General features: G+C 40.1%; 1 protein-coding gene across 7 annotated transcripts in view; it reads left to right on the forward strand.

The window, feature by feature from the left end:
• PPHLN1 (periphilin 1) overlaps positions 1 to 22,362 on the forward strand; it is a 127,264-nt gene extending 104,902 nt beyond the window's left edge. For all 7 annotated transcript variants that reach the window (XM_065400279.1, XM_065401079.1, XM_065399635.1 and 4 more), the window contains one exon: positions 20,286 to 22,362. In XM_065400279.1, coding sequence (XP_065256351.1) covers positions 20,286 to 20,495 — 210 coding nt within the window. In that variant the 3' untranslated portion in view covers positions 20,496 to 22,362. The remainder of the gene's footprint in view (positions 1 to 20,285) is intronic.
• The last annotated feature ends 689 nt before the right edge of the window (positions 22,363 to 23,051 follow it).

Here is a 23,051-nt window from a genome sequence, read left to right on the forward strand (position 1 = left end):
ATATAGGTATTACTACTCTCAGTAAGGACAGACGCAAACCAGACTTAGAATCAAGACAGTTCAATAATTGCCAGAATCTGACAACAATCTCAAAAAGTAATGGGTATGGTCACATATCTTGCCATGTTCATTCCAACTCTGACCTGTCAGCTCACCCTCTCAGACAACTCCTGGAAAATGTTCAGTGACACTGGATTAAGCCACACAGAAATTCCTTCAATGAGTTTGATAGGTAACCGTTCTTGTGCTGAAATGCTACAGTGTTGCTCAACCTGTCTCATTATCAGTTACTGCTATGACAGAAAAAAGTGGAAGGTGAATATCCTACAACTCAAAAACCTTCATAGATGCAAAATACAGGTGTATCTAAAAATGGAAAAATAGATAACCATCATATTTGACTATGAGAAATGTTAACAGTCCCCGAAGGCAAGTGAATTTACTGAGTGATTGCAGAAGGCTGCTTCTATATGACTTTTTCCTTTGAGTGGGGTTTATCTTCCAATTTGCTACCTGTGGAACACATTTACCCTGCTGGTTTGCATGGAAGCAGCAAGATTTGTGGGAGCAAGTATGGAGGGGAATTGGCTTCCAGTGAGCCACTAACTGATTTAGCAACAGCAGCAGGAACATATTTGCAATAAGGAGCAAGGATATTAAATCCAGGGTCATCTGTCTTAAACTCCACTGTTCTACTTTACCCCTGAACTCCCACTACCACCACAAACTGGGATACACTGTGCTATGGAGAAGTGGAATATAATGCCATATTATATATTAAAAATCTCTTTTATGAAATATAGTGGTCTAACAATTTCAAGCTATTACTAAATACAAGAGCTTTATGTGGTACTTCTCTTAATACTTTTGCACATCTGGCTGAACTGAAGACATGAATTTGTAGAGAAATTTATATACAGTTTATTTGGCTCCGATCCTGCACACTTTTGTTCATGTGAGAGTACTTACATGAATAGTTCAAAATGACTTTAGAGGATTACCTCACATTAGTAAGTAGTTCTCTCACTTCACTAAAGGTTTTCACACTCAGACACTTAGTTTGCATCTTTTAGCTCTACATTTAATTTTAGTAATGGAATTCAGTATTGTGAGTGTTCTAACAATTGTAGAGGATAGGATTGAGAGTGACAATTTAGACACACAAAAATCTTTGATTCAGAAATGGGCCTCTAATAAAACTGATTTGTGGGGCTACTATCATACATGAAGTAATTTTAAACTTTCAAAAACTCTAAGATTTTACATCAACTAAGTAATAAAAAGGGATAATCTAAGTAATGACTTTCTTTACTTGCAGCTGTTGGTTTTACTTTCTGTACTTTAAAAAGCTATCTGTTACATACAGTACAGTACTTAATATTTATTAAGTGTGTAGTATTTTCCTTATGCTACATGTATAACTGTAAAAAAAAAAAAAAAAACCATTCAAATCCTGTGGCATGCAAATTAAAACATATTTGAGCTTTTCCTTATAGAAAGTGTGGAGTTTCTCTTTAGCCACTGGTATGAATGAGCATTCTCATAAAAAGGGTGGTTCTCAGACTCAAAGATCCAGTAGTTTTTAGTTAAATTATCAGTATACTTGGCAGTGTATTCAGGAGAAAAGTAAGCCCTTTATATCTTTACAGACTAACTATTGTTAACTGCAGAAGGAAAGACTTTTTTTTTTTTTTTTTTTTTTTAATCTTTTGCTAGATATCCATTTAGGGCATGATCCTAAGAGAGTTGTGGGTGCTCATCATCAAGTCCTCAGAGAAACAGCACTGCATTTATTATTTCTTACCTGTATTTATTACCAGCACCTTATTGGTAGAACCTAGCTCACCAGTGAACAGCTCTCTGTGGAATTAATGTCTGGATTTTAAATAGCAATTTACAGACTTTGTCCCCTACTAAATGGGGGGTGGCGATTTGGTTTTTGCATTTCTATGCCAATTAGATCTCTCTCTCTCTCTCTCATGCACGACCCTGTTCTGGTGAAGCATAAATGAAAAATTCCTTCCTGTGTGTCCTAGAAACATTAAAATCTGAACATTATTAATGCATTTCTAGCTAGAGAATTAACATAAACAAACAATCTTTTGTAGATAAACTGCACCCTTCCTGTTTTGGATGGAGCAATAAGTTTACTGTGGAACAGATTTAGGAAATAGCTCTCCATCAGTTCTGTACTTTATAAATAAAATGTTGCTGGGCGAGGTCCTTCCTTTAGCATAAAGCTGATTATTTCCTGTTTAATCCTGAACTAGTGCATTTTAAGAAGCTTTTTTTCAAAATTAATCTGTAGTAGGGAGTTTTTATTTTCTTTTGTTGTACTCTTCAGTAGTTCTGTCCGTCTGCCTTGAAGTCTTGTAAAAATCAGTTTCGTGGACTATAAAAAGGTTAATCAAAAAATTACTGCAGACAAAATGAATATTTAAACTGCTAAACCTTTTGAAACAATACAATAAAAGCATTTTTTTAGATTTGAACATAAGTGGTCTCACTGGTTAAAAAGGTATAATAAAAGAAGTTTGTTGTTCATGTATTGCAAAAATTCCTGGTTAAGTGATTTCACAAATATCAGAATAAAAAACTAGCATGTGACAATCTTCTGTTGTAATACATGTTATTTTAGTTCAGATTTATTTTAGATTTAAAACAAAAACATTATTTCTGTAAGAAGGATATAGAAAGAGGTAGAATGTAGGTAAAACAGCAGTATTAGATTAGGGAACACACAGGTTAATATATGAAGTAACATTACCCTCATCCAACACATCTGTTGTAAAGAAGCCTATGAAATTTAGGCCACACACAAACTGGTCTCCAAGGGCCTGTAGTTGGTGTTAGAATGCTGTTATGTGGTCTGATTGGTTTAGTAAGGAATTATCTCCTGTAAAACCATGTAACATAATAGTCCTCACTCTCCCACATGGGGACTATTTTTGCTTGACTTGAGTAAGATGTTTCTTAAAGAAGTAATAATGAACTTTATTGTGTTGCCAAAAAGTAACATTATGTGAATTGTATGCTATCATATAAATTGGTTTATTAGTGTTAGATATCAACTTTTGTTCATTTAAACAGCAACTTAAACTGTTCAGCTGATGAATATCTAAAAAATAAATTTAAATTGATATCCTGGCAATACATTTTAATTAAGTATGATTTTTACAGAGACAGGGAGGTATTCAGAAAATGGAACACAAGGTTCCCTGAGTAGGATTTTGTTATTGGGCTTTCCAAGTATTCAGAATTAGTTTATAGCAATGAAAGGCAAATAAGAGCCTTAGCGAAATGCCTATATCCTTCAATATGCTGGCTACTTCCAGAGTGGTGCTGTGCTTTCCTGATTCCCATTGACTTTAGGGAGAGTTGAGGGAGCTCAGCAGTTCATAGGAACAGGTTCTTAAATAAATAAAGGGCAGTTCTATTCTGAAAAGTGACTGTTACCTTACTTAACAGATCTGCCCCTGCCTATGTCCAGAGTCATAACTTCAGTGACAAAATTGATGATTGGTTTTGCTGCTTTTTATTGCTGTTGGCCCTCCAGAACCAACACAGCTAAAGTTGAGAGAGCTGTAGTACGGGCAGTGTGACAGGCCTGCTCTGTGGGCTGCTATAGAAGGCTATATAGAACAAGGCCTTACCTCCTCCCCACCTTCTTTGGGCAATATGTGGCCCCAGGGATCATAGAACTGGAAGGGATCTCGAGAGGTCATCTAGTCCAGTCCCCTGCATTCAAGGCAGGACTAAATATTAGCTATACCATCCCTGATACGTGTTTGTCCAACCTGCTCTTAAAAAATCCCCGATGATGGAGATTCCACAACCTCCCTAGGCAATTTATTCCAGTGCTTAACCACTCTGACAGGAAGTTTTTCTTAATGTCCAACCTAAACTGCCCTTGCTGCAATTTAAGCCCATTGCTTCTTGTCCTATCCTCAGAGGTGAAGAAGAACAATTTTTTCCCCTCCTCCTTGTAACAACCTATTATGTGCTTGAAAACTGTTATCATGTCCCCTCTCAGTCTTCTCTTCTCCAGACTAAACAAACCCAATTTTTTCAATCTTCCCTCATAGGTCATGTTTTCTAGACCTTTAATCATTTTTGTTGCTTTTGTCTGGACTTTCTCCAATTTGTCCACATCTTTCCTGAAATGTGGCGCCCAGAACTGGACACAATACTCCAGTTGAGGCCTAATCAGCGTGGAGTAGAGCAGAAGAATTACTTCTCACGTCTTGCTTACAATACTCCTGCTAATACATCCCAGAAGGATGTTCGCTTTTTTTGCAACAGTGTTACACTGTTGACTCATATTTAGCTTGTGATCCACTATGACCTGTAGAATCCCTTTCCACAGTACTCCTTCCTAGGCAGTCATTTCCCATGTTGTATGTGTGCAACTGATTGTTCCTTCCCAAGTGGAGTACTTTGCATTTGTCCTTATTGAATTTCATCCTATTTACTGCAGACCATTTCTCCAGTTTGTCCAGATCATTTTGAATTTTAATCCTATCCCTCAAAGCACTTGCAACCCCTCCCTGCTTGGTATCATCCACAGACTTTATAAGTGTACTCTCTCTATGCCATTATCTAAATCATTGATGGAAGATATTGAACAGAACCGGACCCAGAACCGATTACTGCAGGACCCCACTCGTTATGCCCTTCAGCATGACTGTGAACCACTGATAACTACTCTCTGGGAATGATTTTCCAACCAGTTACGCACCCACCTTATAGTAGCTGCATCTAGGTTGTATGTCCCTAGTTTGTTTATGAGAAGGTCATGCGAGACAGTATCAAAAGCCTTATGAAAGTCAATATATACCACATCTACCGCTTCCCCCCTATCCACAAAGCTTGTTACCCTGTCAAAGAAAGCTCTCAGGTTGGTTTGAAATGATTTGTTCTTGACAAATCCATATGACTGTTACTTATCACCTCATTATCTTCTAGGTGTTTGTAAATTGATTTCTTAATTATTTGCTTTACTATCTTTCCGGGTACAGAAGTTAAGCTGACTGGTCTGTAATTCCCTGGGTTGTCCTTATTTCCTTTTTTATAGATTGGCACTATATTTGCCCTTTTCCAGTCTTCTGGAATGTCTCCTGTCTTCCATGACTTTTCAAAGATAATTGCTAATGGCTCAGATATCTCCTCAGTCATCTCCTTGAGTATTCTAGGATGCATTTCATCAGGCCCTGGTGATTTGAAGATATCTAACTTGTCTAAGTAATTTTTGACTTGTTCTTTCCCTATTTTAGACTCTGATCCTACCTCATTTTCACTGGCATTCACTATGTTAGACTATGTTAGATCATGCAAGGACAAGTCTGTGCTACCTCAAGAGCAGGGACTGTCACTGTGACAGCCTTTGCATGGTGTGCAAAGCTGAGGAGGCTTACTGTGGGCTCCCATCTACCTGTGCACAGTTACAAGAGCGAGTCACAATGTGGTCCTGACTTCCAATCAGCTCCACTTATGCAAACCCAGTGAATTCACTAGAACTGCACAGGGTGCCACCAAAGCATAATTTGAAAACATAGAATCATAGAATATCAGGGTTGGAAGGGACCTCAGGAGGTCATCTAGTCCAACCCCCTGCTCAAAGCAGGACCAATTCCCAACTAAATCATCCCAGCCAGGGCTTTGTCAAGCCGGGCCTTAAAAACCTCCAAGGAAGGAGACTCCACCACCTCCCTAGGTAACGCTTTCCAGTGCTTCACCACCCTCCTAGTGAAATAGTGTTTCCTAATATCCAACCTAGACCTCCCCCACTGCAACTTGAGACCATTGCTCCTTGTTCTGTCATCTGCCACCATTGAGAACAGCCGAGTTCCATCCTCTTTGGAACCCCCTTTCAGGTAGTTGTAGGCTGCTATCAAATCCCCCCTCATTCTTCTCTTCTGGAGACTAAACAATCCCAGTTCCCTCAGCCTCTCCTCATAAGTCATGCGCTCCAGACCCCTAATCATTTTTGTTGCCCTCCGCTGGACTCTTTCCAATTTTTCCACATCCTTCTTGTAGTGTGGGGCCCAAAACTGGACACAGTACTCCAGATGAGGCCTCACCAATGTCGAATAAAGGGGAACGATCACGTCCCTCGATCTGCTGGCAATGCCCCTACTTATACAGCCCAAAATGCCGTTAGCCTTCTTGGCAACAAGAGCACACTGTTGACTCATATCCAGCTTCTCATCCACTGTGACCCCTAGGTCCTTTTCTGCAGAACTGCTACCTAGCCATTCGGTCCCTAGTCTGTAGCTGTGCCTGGGATTCTTCCGTCCTAAGTGCAGGACTCTGCACTTGTCGTTGTTGAACCTCATCAGGTTTCTTTTGGCCCAATCCTCTAATTTGTCTAGGTCCCTCTGTATCCGATCCCTATCCTCTAGTGTATCTACCACGCCTCCTAGTTTAGTGTCATCGGCAAACTTGCTGAGAGTGCAGTCCACTCCATCCTCCAGATCATTAATAAAAATATTAAACAAAACCGGCCCCAGGACCGACCCTTGGGGCACTCCGCTTGAAACCGGCTGCCAACTAGACATGGAGCCATTGATCACTACCCGTTGAGCCCGACGATCTAGCCAGCTTTCTATCCACCTTACAGTCCATTCATCCAGCCCATACTTCTTTAACTTGGCAGCAAGAATACTGTGGGAGACCGTATCAAAAGCTTGCTAAAGTCAAGGAATAACACATCCACTGCTTTCCCCTCATCCACAGAGCCAGTTATCTCATCATAGAAGGCAATTAGGTTAGTCAGGCATGACTTCCCCTTGGTGAATCCATGCTGACTGTTCCTGATCACTTTCCTCTCCTCTAAGTGTTTCATAATTGATTCCTTGAGGACCTGCTCCATGATTTTTCCAGGGACTGAGGTGAGGCTGACTGGCCTGTAGTTCTCCGGATCCTCCTTCTTCCCTTTTTTAAAGATGGGCACTACATTAGCCTTTTTCCAGTCATCCGGGACCTCCCCCGATCGCCATGAGTTTTCAAAAATAATGGCTAATGGCTCTGCAATCTCATCCGCCAACTCCTTTAGCACCCTCGGATGCAGAGCATCCGGCCCCATGGACTTGTGCACGTCCAGTTTTTTCTAAATAGTCCCGAACCACTTCTTTCTCCACAGAGGGCTGGTCAGCTTCTCCCCATATTGTGCTGCCCAGTGCAGCAATCTGGGAGCTGACCTTGTTTGTGAAGACAGAGGCAAAAAAAATCATTGAGTACATTAGCTTTTTCCACATCCTCAGTCACTAGGTTGCCTCCCTCATTCAGTAAGGGTCCCACACTTTCCTTGACTTTCTTCTTGTTGCTAACATACCTGAAGAAACCCTTCTTGTTACTCTTAACATAGAGTGTCCAGGTGCAATTGACAGCCTAATCTGAATATAATGCTGTTGCATGAGTGCAACTGAATGCATGATTTGGTCTGCATATCCTTTCTTACTGATGATGGTACACAAAATGGAAAGAATCCAGCTTGATTCTCTTGGTCCATGCTGAGTGTGCAGGTATTCCAGTTTAAAAATATATATGTGTGTGTGTGTGTGTGTGTATATATATATATATATATATATATATATATGTATATATATATATGTAAATAAACAAACCTGTAAACTGAGCACAGAAATCAGTGAGAGACAATAAGCATGGAAACCCAAATGTGACACTTTTAGAGAGTCACTTTTCAGAGTAGAGACATACTTATTAAACAGATGAGGGCAGGGTTTGGGACTGTAATTAACACTTTAATTTTTATTTTTATTTTTATCATGGAGTATATGCCAAGCAAAACAACTAACTTTAAGCAATTTCTAAGGTGTTGTCACCTTAGGTATCTAAATGCCAAGCATTATACAGTTTTTAAAAATAATTATTACATTTTAGAAAATCTATTAAACCAGCGATCTACAAATGTTCCATTAAATTAAATAAAAGGGGACCAGAATTGTAATTGAGTGCAAGTAACGTTCTTCTTTTACATTTCTTCAATAAGAAACGCAGAGATTAACATAAAATAATTAGATATTATACAGCAGATTAGTTCATTTGTTTCTCTCTTTGCATTTCAATGAATGTGTAATTGCGCTATAAACACATTGATTAATGGGTATGAAAATTACCATACAAATCCAAAGCTAAATTGTTAGTACATATTAAAGAAAGGGAATATAGTATATGGTTATTGTTTAATTTAAAATTTTGTAGATGGTATAGTGCATAAGTGTTAAATGTGTTGCGTGTTTATTAATCTAGCTTTTTAGAACCAGGAAAAGTAATTCATTTTAGGTAGAAAAACAATGTCAAAATGTAGTTGATCATTTGAATTGCATACATATAATATAATGGTAATTCCAAACATATTGCTTGTTTTTTTCCCCACTGTGGATCTCTACATTAAATATTTTATACATGAACATGAAAATACAGTTTCTATGAGTGAAATGATAATTAAATGGCACCTGTGGTAATGGGAATTTCTATGTTTTTTCTCTTGCAAGAAGGAATATACCAAGTAGTCCATTGCAGGTGAGCTATCCGGGTCAATTTAAATTAGGTTAATGTAGTGTTTTGCAGGGCTGTGAAAAGTCTGGGGGAGGATCAGGGGGGGAAATGTGGATTGAGAGGCTGGGTTGATACACATTTTGAATTTCTGCATCACTGAGGTATTTACAGGAACATGACATTGAAAAACATTGTATTCTAATTTAAATGAATAAATAGTTGCCTGATTTGTTAGAATTTAAATTTGCAATTATAAAGTAGGAATTTGTACGTTGAGTCAGGACTGTGAATAAAGGTTAACATTTTCAGATACGAGTACCTAAAGTTAGACACCAAAACCAGCCGTCTGGTTTGTAGAGAGTTGTGGATGTTCAGCATCTCTGAAAATCAGGTCACCTTTTTTCTAGGTGTCCGCCTAAGAGTAAAAAATAAAATGAACTGGTCAGCTTTATTCTGGCAGAGCATCCGCTCCATTATAGTTAAGGTTGAGCATTGTGTTCGGTTTAACAGTTGACTGTAAGGGTACATTTAAGGTGTAACAGTAGCATGGGAAGCCATACCCACGCTAGCTTAAATCTAGCTAGTGTGAGTAACAGTACCAATGAGGACATGGACCCCCACAAGGGCTAGCCACCTGAGTATGTACCAAGGGTCCCCAGTGGGCTTGTACTTGGACAGCTAACCTGCACTGAAGCCCATACTACCATGTGCACTGCTATTGTTATTGGTGCTAGCTAGATTAAAGCTAGCATGGGTATGCCTACCCACACTACAACTAAATTGCAGTGCAGACGTACCCTGAGTGCTCTAAAATCTGCATGCTCAGATAGTCTTGAGATTTGCTGGGCTTCAGAGGGGAGAGGGTGCTAGGTAGTGCTAGTGGTCCAAATTTGGGACCATTTGTGGAAGGGGTTCCCCTTTAGGAGATACCACTCTTTTAAAAACAAATCCAATATTTTATAAAATCAACTCATTCATCGATACTTTTATACTTTTGGTAAATGTGCCCTGAGTAGTACAGCTACTTTAGAAGGGGCTCTGGCTATTTTCTGAAAGGTAATAAAAAATTACACATACTGTATGTGACAAGGTGGGTCAGTAATATCTTTTATTGGACCAACTTCTGTTGATGAGACAAGCTTTCAAGCTACACAGAGCTCTTCTTAAGATCTGGGAAGAGTACTAAGAGTGTCATAGCTAAATACAGTGTCCAACAGAAAGTTTAGCATAAGGAGTTAGCACATAAAGGGACCATTCAAGTTTGTATGTGCTAACCACTTATGCTAAACTATCTGTTCGATTTTGTATTTAGCTGTGACACTCTTAGTACCTTTCCCAGACCTGAAGAAGAGCTCTGTGTAGCTCGAAAGCTTGTCTCTCTCACCAACAGAAACTGGTCCAATAAAAAATATTACCACACCTTCCTTATCTCTCTCATATCCTGGGACCGACACAGTTACAACAACACTGGATACATACTGTATGCACATTTGTGGGAATGAATTCTGGGTATCTTGCAACTTCCATGTGAGCCAGGATTGGGGAGAGTTGGAAGGTCCTTGACCCGCAGGGGAGTGGAGGGGAGGGGTTTGAAAGCCCCTCCCTCCCCCGCCCTTGTGAGCTGGGATCCCCTGTGGATGGACAGCTGAGAGCAGACATGTTTGGTGCATGGCACAGGCTCACAAAGACTGACCCTGGGAAGAGGGAATGAAAACACCCATGGAGATAATGGAGCAGTTCACATATTTTAGAGCTATTGTTTCAGGCTGCATTCATCTCCATGGGGTGTTGTCATTTAGCTGAGACTTCACACCTCTCTGAGCTTCCCATACTGCAGATGAATGTGTGGAATCCCTTCACCACCCACTAGGGTAGGAACTCTGCATCTCCACTTTCCTGCCACTTCCTGCCTGCAGCTTGCACTTGCACTCCTCATAGCTCCGCCACCTTTCCATCTCCCCGTGGCCCTCCATACTTCCTAGGGGCATGAAGTGGTAAGGAGGAGGACTGGAACCAGTGAGGCATGGGGTGCTTCGAGCAATGGGCATGCTGGAGGAATTGGAGCAGTGGGGGTGGGGGTTGAGTGATTGGGGAGACTATTGGAGGTTTGGAGCAATGCAGGCTTCTGTTGGAACTGTGCAGGGAAGAATGGAGTGGAAAGGAGGAGGTCAGAGCTGTACCGGGGGGATGTTGGGGAACTTCAGTTCTGTCTTCCAAAAGCCCCCCATCCATCAGTTATCATACTCCCCTTTTCCCCCACGTCTGTCACTCTCTTCAAAAATTATGCTCACTGAGTCCAGGCTGGTCCCCACACTGTTCCTCATCCTTTCCTCAGCTCCTTAGCCTGCCAGTACTTGTCTCTCTGTCGGGAGGAGGATTGAGGAGGTAGAACCAGGCTGTGGTGGACAAACAGACACAGGAGATGCAGAGGCAGTGAAGGTACCAACATGCAGCCAATGCATTCTGTGGCTGGAGGAATTATTGCCAAGGAGCCAAAGGCAGTGGAGAGGGAGAGCTGGGCTGTGGTACATCGGGGTGATGAGAAATTATTTTTTTTAAAGCCAAGGAAATTAAATGCCCAAGCACTTTAACTCTGAATTAAGGTTGCCTAGTGGTGCCCCATGCTCTTCCAGAATGTGGAGAGTGGCTAATTTAAACCTCTGAAAACTGGGAAATACCAAATTAAGGTAAACACCACCCCTGCATAACAACCTTATTGCTGCCTTAAGTGTTGTTGTAGCTGTGTTGATCCCAGGATATTAGAGAAATCAGGTGGTAATAGCTTATATTGGACCAACTTCTGTTGGTGAGAGGGGCAAGCTTTTAAACAGTGAGGGCATGTTTACATTATGGACCCTACAGTGGCCCAGCTATAGCATTGCAACTACAGCAATGGGGAAGGGTTTTTTTCCTTGGATGTGGGAACTCCACTTCCCCAAGCAACGGTAGCTAGCTGCATCTATACCATGGGTTACATTAGCTTAACTACGGCGCTCAACTATGTGAATTTTTTCATACCCCTGAGCAATGTAGCTAGATCATTCAAAATTTTCAATGTAGACCAGGACTCAGTCTACACAGACCACCTCAGATTTGCTAAATGTTACCTCCCCTTCACCCTTGCCCTGGGGAGTCCTTCTGAGACATTGCTTTCACTGAGGCCAGGTCTACATTGCAGACCTATATCTGTATAAGTATGTCGCTTTGGGGTGTGAAAAATCCATACCCCGAGTGACCTAGTTATACCCGCCTAACCCTTTGTATAGATGGCTACGTCAACGGGAGAGCTTCTCCTGTCGACATAATTACCACCTCTCTGGGAGGTAGATTAACCATGCTGACTGGAGAAGTGCTCTCATCGGCATAGGAGCATCTTCACTAAAGCGCTGCAGCACTATACATGAAGACAAGCCCTCACTCCAAGCTCCAAAGACCGTTGTCATGTATGTGACCATACTGCTGAAAATCCACATGACAAGATGACCTCTGTGCACTACTACTGACACAACCTACAGAGCTCAGCACTGAAATGAGGCATATTTGATCCTTGAAAGTATATGTGCACGTTTTGCCATATCACAGTAACAGCTCTGCCAAGCTGCTCCAACTAATTGTTCCACCTTCAACACAGCTACACCTAACATAGTGAACAGATGCAGATAAATGCTGGAATTCAAATCTGTGTACCACAGTGCAAACAATGGCACATTCTTTCTCATGTCTACTCGTTATGGCACCCTCCTTACAGAACCATTCCAAATGGCTATTGTCAGCTACAGTGGGCTGAGTTAAGATCGCGATGCTGGGGTAGAGTATACCTTAACTTCGTATTTCCTGGTTTTCAGAGATTTAACTGCAGCTGCTCTCCACATTCTGGAAGGGCATAAGGCACCACTGGGCAACCTTAACTCTGTGTTAATGACGTTTTGGGACATTTAATCTAGAATCACATTATCAGATGCCCTGGCCACCTTCCAGAAGCTACTGGATTCTAACAAACTGAACTCACCTAATAGTTCACAGCTCCATCCGCTATCAGCTCTTCAATACCCACTGAGTTGTATCCACCCTCTGGCCAAGTCCCTCTCTCTAGTTATCAGTGGCTTTGCCCATTCCCCTTCTCTTTTAAGCTTATAGACACTTCTGTTACTTTCTTATCATTTCATAAAAGGCTGAACAAGAACCTTGTGTTCTCCTTACTTCCCTTTTAACTTTTTAGAATAACTTTTTCTTGTTCTGATGCTAACCTTGACTTGCCTGTATACCTCAATCACCTTCTACACATTGGCCAGAGTAAGCACAATATGTATTACCTTACATCCCAAATATTACAATTACAAAGTCAATTTCTCAAAAGTTGGGAAATGTCTGAATAACATTTGCCTGCTCAATCTTCATTTGGCCACCTTGTGTGTATGCATTCTGATACATTAATTGCATGATCACACACTATTTAAAGGTGTGATGTTAAATCATGTTAGTTAACACATTCTAAGTAGCATGTTTGAGAAGTCTAGGATGGAAAAGGCAGCATATACTTTAACACGTACTCAGTTGGTTAAGCCTAGGCTCTGTGCTTGGCTTTAGCTTAGCCACCTAAATGTGTTAAAAGGCAGTGTGTCTTGCCTACACTAAGACCTGGTCTACACAGAGAGTTTATACAGTTATAACTATTGGTTGGAATTGTGAACTTTTAATCAAAATAGTTATATCAATACAACCAGTGTGGACTCAGTTATACTAGTATAAAGGTGCCTTATACTGGTTTAGGTTATTATTCCCATTCCTGTATGGGAATAGCTATACTTGTATAAAACACCTTTATGCTGATATAACTGCATCCAAACTAGTGGGTTGTACCACTTTAAATATACATGTATGATTAAACAGTATATTTTTTGTGTATAGACAAGCTCTGAAGGTGTTAGCTAACAACTTCCAACATTACATCTTTAAACCCTAGTCTAGACATGGCTGAAGTGTTTGAACAGTGCCTACCACAGTGTGTGTCGGGGGGGACGGGGGGACAATGGGTGGAAATCACAGTTGGGGCCTCTTATCTTACTGTAAGATAAGAAAAGGAGCTAAAATGTCTAAAGGAGGAGAATAATTAAAAATGAAACATATTAGTTGTTCTATGAAAACTCCTGGGGTGCGGATTGTGTTGGCTTTAAGGATCTTTTCAAATGGGACTTGAACTCAGGTCGTGTCCCAGAAGAGAAGACTTTTTCTTCCTAGATAACCCAGAATTTTCTTAGGAATTGTACAGCTGTTTCCACTCCTCCTTCATATGTTTGTTAAAACACTACAAATTCTTTCCGTTATGCCTGCGATATAGTCAGGTCAGAGAATAATAATATGTTATGGCCTGGGTAAATGATCACCCTGTGGCGTTAGCTGTTTTCAGGATTCCCTGACATATATATCAAACAGTATAATAATGCTGCTGCTATGATTCTCTTTCTTGTTTTTGAATATAGGGATACTATAACTTCTTTCCCCACACAAGGAATCATTTTTAATGTCCACTTCCAGATGTTTAGGGATGAGCTTTTCAGTGGCCTCAGCTCAGAATGAATATAAACCAGAATTCCAAGGATATAGATATTTCTATCTCCGAGTTGGGTCTCAAGTGCTTCCAATTTTCCCTCCAGCAAAGAATGGTTTTTCATAAGTGATTTTCCATGTTTGGAATCTCTTCTGCAGTTCCTTTGTTCAGACTCCACGTGGCCTATTCTCTGCTCATTTCCCAGAAATTGACTTTCTTCTCTGCTGAGATGAATTTTTGAAGAGTCAGTCTTTGTATTCAGGGCCAGCATCTTGTCTTTTAAAGAGTTCTGAGTCCTTCTGCAAGAATTTCAGAGGCGCAGGCCGGCACCACTGCAGTCTGTTGCTGTGCAGAGCTCCATAACTCATCTGTGTCTGGTCTCTGCATACCTTTGTAAAGAAGAATAGATTGGGTTCTTATTTTCATCCATTTGTTGAGAGCAAAATGTTGTGTTTAAGTTGCTTTAACTGTTCCTCTCTGTTCTTACAGCCTGTTGGCACCAGGCTGCACCCCCTCCCCACATCACTGTTTTCTGTTCGTAGAGTAACCTGGTGTTTGTTCTTATACAGTTTGTGGCTTTTGAAATAGTTTGCCACAGTAAGTATCCCAAAAAGCATGCATCTCTGCTATGAGCCTATTTAGCCTACTGATTATGGTGTCAGTGCAGCAACATCTGAGATTTCATGCTTGGTGGTGATAAAAATGGTTCTCCTGATTTTTTCATTTTCATTTTTTTTCCTTGAAGCCCTTGTAAGGAAAATATGCTTCAGTTGACTCTTAGCATGACAAAATCTGCCCAAATGTTTTTTGTTTTGTTTTTTGTTTTTGGTTCTGCATGGTGTGTGGAAAAATAAGGTTTAGAATGAAATGCAAGTCAGTAATGTGAAGTTCTCTGGAAGACCAATTATATGTAGATTAGACCTACTTTATTTCACATATTTCTTTTTGGTGCAGTCCAGTACAAAAGGCCTTTCAGAAGAACATGTCTCTGTATTCTTTACTAGTGTGGTTAACATCAGTTCTTTGGTTGACATAATCACATCTACAATATTATAAAAGGCTTTGTGAAGACTATCAGTTACCAGGTTATTTTACCTGTTCATTCACACATCCCCAGTCTGAGTACTTCAAACGTGATAAAACAGAACAAATAAAAGTGTGATAAGAAAAATTGTGTTAAGCTATTTCCCCCCAGTACCTAATGACTGGGGGGGGGGGGGGGGGGAGTTCCTATAAAGATGGTAAAAGCAGACTGAAAGCACTTGAAAAGCAGGAGTTATTCAAAGCCAAAAACCATCTGTCTATCATATGGTTAATCAGATACAGGGTTATTTTTCTGAACGGTTCCTTTCTTGGAAAAGAATCTGTCAGGAAATAGTCACCAAAGTTAGCTCTGCTTTGAAGTTCTCTTAGCCAGACCTAGAATCCTAGGGCTGTGAAAATCCTCTGAATATGAGACTTAAACTCTTCTGCTGTTGTAGAGCAATGAACATCTTAAGTACCCAAAGCAGTATGCTGAAAAAATACTCATACCTTATCTGAGAAAATACCATGTGCACACTGTTTTCCTGATTTTTTTTTTTTTTTTTAAGAGATTTTGCTTGAAATAGTTTTGGGCTACATTGTCTGTTTTGTTTAGGTCTGTTTTAATCTTTTGAGAAAATAAAAGTAAAGAATCATTATTTGCAGGAAGAGTTGTCCCAAATACTGTTTGAAAATAGTGATCTCATTTTTGCCTATTCTAAAATGTACCATCAAAAATATTTATTGTGTTGTCTGGCTTTACATAAAGTACCATAATCACTGACATTACTTCTGAACCTCATCTGTGCTTGCAAAATGCCCAAAGATCTTCTTTCCCACCTCCCACACGGCTGTTATGGCTTTGTCCTCCTTGCTACATTTTGACCAGCCCTAGGTCATGTCTACGCTAAGGGCACTAAAGCGGCATAGCTACAGTGCTGCTGTAGTGTCCTAGTGTAGACGCTTTCTACAACTACGGAAGGGTTTTTTTTCCATCAGTGTAGATAATCCACCTCCTTGAGTTGTGGTAGCTATGTTAACGTAAGAATTCTTTCATTGCCTCACCACATCTACACCAGGGGTTAGGTCGACTTAACTGTGGTGATCATTGGTGTGAATTTTTCACACCCGGGGCCACTGTAACCATGTCAGCCTAACTTTTAAGTGTAGTCCAGGTGTCAGTAAAATTGGGCTCTTCCCAGTATAGGATTATTTTACTTTGTTAATTGTGTCTACAATTCATAGACAGATTTGGGAAGAATGTGTATATATGTCTCAGTAAGAACTAAATCTTACCACAGGTGTGGTTTCATGCCTTAAAAGATCATCCTTGGACAAAGATCACAACTTCTGATTACTTGTTTGTTTTGTTTTTCTTCTAAAGAATGTGCAGAGAAATAAAACTAGGCTGTCATCACATAAAAGTTCAGTACATTTTATAAAAGGAAATTGACCAGTGGTGTGTGAAAATGACCAGTGTTAACCACTTGATAGAGGAAGAACCTCTGCCACATTCCCGTTTGGGTAGGGTGCATGAGATGAATATCGTTGCCCCTTTTCAACCTGAGCATCTAGGCAAAGTTCGCAACCCTGAGGATGATCTAGTTCATGGGTGGCCAACCTGTGGCTCGGGAGCCACTTGCGGCTCTTCAGAAGTTAATATGCGGCTCCTTGTATAGGCATCGACTCCAGAGCTGGAGCTACAGGTGCCAGCTTTCCAATGTGCCAGGGGGTGCTCACTGCTCAACCCCTGGCTTTGCCACAGTCCCTGCCCCCACTCCACTCCTTCCCATGCCCTCCCCTCAGCCTGCCATGCCCTCATTTCCCCCCCCCCCCCCCCGTGAGCCTCCTGCACACCATGAAACAGCTGATTGGGAGGTGTGGGGAGGGAAGGGGAGGCGCTGATCAGCAGGGCTGCCGGTGGGTGGGAGGCACTGGGAATGGGGGAGGGCTGATGGGGGGCTGCTGATGGGGGGCTAGTGATGTATTACTGCGGCTCTTTGGCAATGTACATTGGTAAATTCTGGCTCCTTCTCATGCTCAGGTTGGCCACCCCTGATCTAGCTAGAAGTAGAAACTGATGGAGTCTGGTATTTTCTTTGATGCACACTTGTTTCTTTACAAGGAATCTACAAAGTCCTGTGTCTCTGAACACAGAAGACACAAAGAACAAAAGGAGTAGTTTCTTAGTGTACAGCCTCCAAGAAGACTCTTTAGCCAACACTAGACCCAAAAGTGCTCCGTTGAGCTTTTATCAGGGTCACATTCTGCTTACAGGCTCCTGTTTGGCTTTCTTGCTTCTTCTTTTCTCTCTGTTTTTGTCTGTTCTCAGTTTCTCTGTGATCTCTCTCTTCCCTCACATACATCCCTACCCAGAACAATGCTCATTGAAAAGTTCCTAGACAGGAACACATACCTTTTTTTAGCAATTTCTCTTAATATCCCAAAGTTACACCCTGGTTTATATCTTTTAACATTTCTTCTTCCTTATGCAAGACAAGCAATGATCTCAAGTTGCAGTGGGGGAGGTCTAGGTTGGATATTAGGAAACACTGTTTCACTAGGAGAGTGGTGAAGCACTGGAATGGGTTACCTAGGGAGGTGGTGGAATCTCCATCCCTAGAGGTTTTTAAGGCCCGGCTTGAAAAAGCCTTGGCTGGGATGATTTAATTGGTGTTGGTCCTGCTTTGAGCAGGGGATTGGACTGGATGACCTCCTGAGGTCTCTTCCAACCCTAATATTCTATGATTCTACACAAACAGACCGAGGTGGGGTCTTATGCTTTCAGTTATTTTAATTGAAAGGTCAGTTCACACCTGTCAATCTCAATGGGGTTTTAACTCAACCCATAACAAGGTTTCACTCAGCTCATAACAATATCCTTGGGTGGGAAAAGAACTTAAGAGAGTTAGGTGACTACTCCCTTGAGTGAAGGAATTGAAATGCCCCTATACTTTGTGGGATTGCTGTAACATTTCTGTGAAGCACTGAATAGGCATGCTTTTGCTAGCAAAATCATAAAATGTTCTGCATCTTTGACACTATGAATCATAACCTGTACCAAACTAACAGAATAGATTAGACAGTCATCTAAACAGAATAAATAGACCTCTTCATGGTACAAGAAAGTAAGGCAAGTGTAGCAGTACATTTTTTACTGGACCAAATTCAGGCAGATAAATAACTTTTTGTAAGTACATTATATCCAGTGGGCTTTTCATAAAAAAAAAGTTCTTGTTGCTATACTGTGACTGGCAAGTTTTATGTTGAAAGTATGTAATATTTGAAAAAGTGATCAAAATTGAGATTTGTAGGAAGTCGTCACAGGCTACGTAGGCACTGTATTGTAAATCAAAATAAGTCTCACAATGCCCTTATGTGAGGTGCTGGATGGGGGCACCACCTTATCATACTACGTGCACTGGGAAGACAGAGGGTCCTGTGGCACCTTTAAGACTAACAGAAGTATTGGGAGCATAAGCTTTCGTGGGTAAGAACGAAAAGTTCACGAAAGTGAAGTGAGGTTCTTACCCACGAAAGCTTATGCTCCCAATACTTCTGTTAGTCTTAAAGGTGCCACAGGACCCTCTGTTGCTTTTTACAGATTCAGACTAACACGGCTACCCCTCTGATACTTGGGAAGACAGAGTAGTTGTCTAGGCGTTTCCACATGCTATGCTTAGTTTCTTTTCTTGGGAAAACCCAATACATCTGCCAGCCAATGGAGGCAGTGTGATCCAGTGGTTAAAACAGTGTTGAGACACAGGTCCGGTCTACACTTAAAATTTAGGTCGACATAGCTACGGTGCTCAGTGGTGTGAAAAATCCATACCCCTGAACATTGACCTAACCCATGGTGTAGGCACAGCTAGGTCAGTGGAAGAATGCTTCTGTTGACCTAGTTCCTATTGCTCAGGGAGGTGGAAAGAAAGCCTTTTGTTGCTGTCATCTGCACCTACACTACAGGGTTACAGCGCCTAGCTCTGGCACCATAATATAGACATGGCTACACTTTGACTTGCAGAACCTTGAGCATTTACATCTGTGCCTTAACTTATCCATCTGTAACACGGGTATAATGTCTGTCTCAAAGACACTATTTTGCAGTTTAATTATTTATTTTGACTTACAGAAGTGCCTGTTCTTAGCTCTTAGATTGTAAGCTCTTTGGTGCAGGGATCATCTTTTTCTTTCATATTTGTAAAGTGCCTGGCACAGTGGGGCCCTAGTCCATGACTAGGGCTTCTAGGTACTAAAGTGCAAATAATACATAATAGGGGCATTTAAATTTCAAATGTAAATTAAAAAATCAGCAGATGGGGCTGCAAGTACAAGTGAAAAGAATGGGAGGAGAAAGGGGGTTAACATATCAAAGAAGTTATACCAGGTGGTCAGACAGTTTCCCTTTTCCTGCATGTAGAAGCCCTGCATATTTCCACTTCAACCTCTTTGCAGCAGTTAATGTAGCGTTTTCTTCTTTCTTACCCTTCCCCCACTCCCACTTGGGTTCAGTTTCTTTGCATCCTCTGAGGAGCAACCTCTGGCTGATGTCAATTCTAAACTGAGCTCTCCCTTATGAAGTTACATTGTACTGGGGTAGAGCTGCCAATAGCATCAAACCTATAGAGCTGCTTTGAAGCTCTGTACAGGAAATTGATCTGGCTTTGCCATTGTGGGTGATTTGAAATCTCCAAAAAATATAATAAAAATATATTTTCTGAAATATTTAGTATGTGTCATCTTCAAAGTGTTATCAGAAGATCAACTAACTAATCATTACCTTTAAATAAAAATTACCCCAGATTTTATTACAAGCAAAAGTGTTAAATGCATTTAGTGTTTGCTCATCTCTCTTCACTCAGATATTTTATTCAAGGTGGGTGCATTACAAGAGAAATTCTTTTCCTCCCCAAGTTCTATTTTTCAGAAATTTCCTTCATTAAGAATTATGTTTTGTGTCAAAGTAGTACTGAACTAGCTACCTTTGCCCTTGTTACATTACAGCAGGCCTGCAGGGGAGTAAACATTTATAGCAGGCTTAACAAATAAGATTTGTGTTGAATCTATCATTCATTGTTCATCAATTGGTTTTGGTGGTGTAATGTCACTTTAACCTTATTTGGGGTGGGGGAAATGATGCTGCTTATGTAAATATCCTTGCATTTAATCAGTTTCTCAAATGTATTGCTTCTAGGTTTACAGACAAGACTGTGAAACCTTTGGCATGGTAGTGAAGATGCTGATTGATAAAGATCCTTCATTAGAAAAGTCCATTCAGTTTGCCCTGAGACAAAATTTGCATGAGATAGGTGAGCGATGCATTGAAGAACTTAAACATTTCATTGCTGAATATGATGCTGCCAATCAAGAGTTAGCAGAGTCCTTTAAAGAGGGTGCATATTAAGAACAAAAATATGCTTTTAGATTTTCCATATTGTATATGCCGTTAATATATAAATATGCTTTTTGTGGAGAAGGGGAATACTTGCTGGAGATTTGAACCCAAGGCCCATGTTCCTTCATAGTAGCTGACTATAGATTGTTCATTGCCCAGGTCATTTAATTGTGTTCTTCTAATGTGTATTTGTTTTGTGACATTTATTCCTTTGAAAAGGATACATGTTTCAATAATGATGTAAAGTGACAAACTACTTTTGAAAGCCTTTACACAATTACCTAGAAAAAAAGATTTGTTCCATGTATGTATACTTTTGTTTCAATGTTTAGAAGTGTAAGTAAGCACTGTATTTTTATTAAAATAACAAGAAGCAGTTCTTCATTCCTCAGCTTATATTCAAAAACATGGATGTTCTCTTGTTTATACATGCTGTTGAAAAACTTGCAAGGTTGTTCATGACCATAGTTTACTTTTATCATTTATTTTTGGCATGTGGTTTTAAAGTTCAGGTCCATTCTGAAAAATGACATCTGGGGATTCCTTATTTGACTCAGTGACTACCAGAACAATTTGCTCACTTGACAAGGGAAGTGATGTCTTTTCTAATTTTAGCCCTTCAAACTCTACTTAATATCCTAAAGACAAGCTGGGTTGTTTTCTTCTTATGTATCATCAGTATAAAACTGGTTTGGTAGGCTGAATTCGGCTTTCAGTTACATCTGTGCAGCTGAGGGCAGAATTTTCCCTGTGGTTCAAACTTAGTTAACAGTTCTGTTTGATACTTAGAGCAATACAGGGCTAACTAGAGTTTTTTTAAGAAGTGAAAAAAATAATTGTGACAGAAGAAAAGCAGATCCACTGGGCAACAGAGTACTAAAAAAAGCAAAAAAACATAAGTGAAATTTCTGAAAAGTGATTAAGATCAGTTTGTGGTACCTTGTTAAAATTAAGAGGCTGCATCTTCATTTTTAAAAAGAGATTGGCATATTAGAAACATTCCACCTTAGACAGTTACAAAATTTGTAAGACATATTACACAGAGGTTAGATGCAGAGCTAAGCTCCTTGTATCTATCTGTATTATATAACATGTTTGAAACAAAATGAAAAGAGCTAATGACTCTAAAACAGACCACTTCTATGACATGTAGGCTGCTTCACCTAACAGAAATACTGTGAGCCCCATTCTGCAGACAGTCATGTGTAGTATCATTAACTTCATTGGGACTACTTACAGGGGAGTAAACTAATGCATGGTAATCATTTTGTATGTAGAAGTTGGTGTGTACTCATACCCACCATTACCGTTCTCCACAATGGGTTGCACCTTTCTGATATAGGAATTCAATAAACATGTCTACATCAGACTCCAGCTATGGATCTGGTTTGTTTTAGTGTCAGTGCCTTTGCTTTAGACTGACTCTTCTGTGATAACAAATTTATTCAACGCACTTCACTATTCATACAAAAACTGAAACTGTTTGAGAAATGGCTGAGTCTTTCCTCACCAATTATGTTTTCAGCGTTTGAAAAATTCTGTCATTATTAGCTACGAGTACTCTCGTAGCAACATCAGTGTTAAACATAAGTTTGTACTCATGGTTAGAACTCTTAAGGTTATAAGCACTGAAAAAAAATTAGGAATATTTGTTTAATAATAATACATTATGAGGAATACCTACTGTTCTCATCAAGAATGCCCGTTATTACTGTACTTCAATTTCAGTATTCTTCATTAAGGAATATTTTCCTAATGCTTAATTTGCAAAAAATAGTCTATAAAATTAAATAATATTGTGAGCACATGCTTTATTTTATGAAAATCTGTTTTACATAAATCAACTGTTTCTCAACTCAGATTAAATCTCAGTGATAGCAACAAAGAACTCCTATTGTACAACTTAATGTGTTTTTTCTAGAATTGGTATTACTATAAAGTTTGCTAACCTGAAATTCACATTGAATGCTAGGTTGCTCTCTCCTCTCCCCACCCACCCCCAGTTTTGTGCTTGTTTCAAGACTTAATGCTTAAAACCCGTTGTGTGTTTTAGCTATTCACAATGTTGATGTAAGTGAGAAATTAATGTCCCTGCAAATCCAGTAAATTTAAAGCAAGAAAATGGCCTCTTCTGCTATGCATATAAATATACACAGAAGTGTGCGCACTTGTTTTGAGTTTTGTATAGTGAAAATACAGTAGGGTTGTCTTTTGCACTGAGGAATTTGCATTGTAGACACAGGTGGGTGGGGACTAATTGGGAGATGGTGTTGGGGCAAGGAGATTATTGGTGGAAGTGGACTGAATCTGCACTGGATAAGGTGTAGGTCTACTCTGGCTTCACCCATAGCATGTGAACAGGTGAGCTAGTTAAAGCAAAACTTGTTTCTAGCATTCATGAATGTGCATATACTCTTAAAATATGGGAGCACAGTGTAAATGCAGTGCTGTCTGCCTGAAGATGTAGACAGCCTGAAATAATAGGTTTGAGAGGGTAGGAACTGATCTGTTAATCTCAGTGGGTTGTCAGCTTTAAATTTGAATTACAATTTAAATGGTTAAATG

The sequence above is a fragment of the Emys orbicularis genome, chromosome 1 (assembly GCF_028017835.1).
Source record: "Emys orbicularis isolate rEmyOrb1 chromosome 1, rEmyOrb1.hap1, whole genome shotgun sequence".
Classification (NCBI taxonomy): Eukaryota; Metazoa; Chordata; order Testudines; family Emydidae; genus Emys; species Emys orbicularis.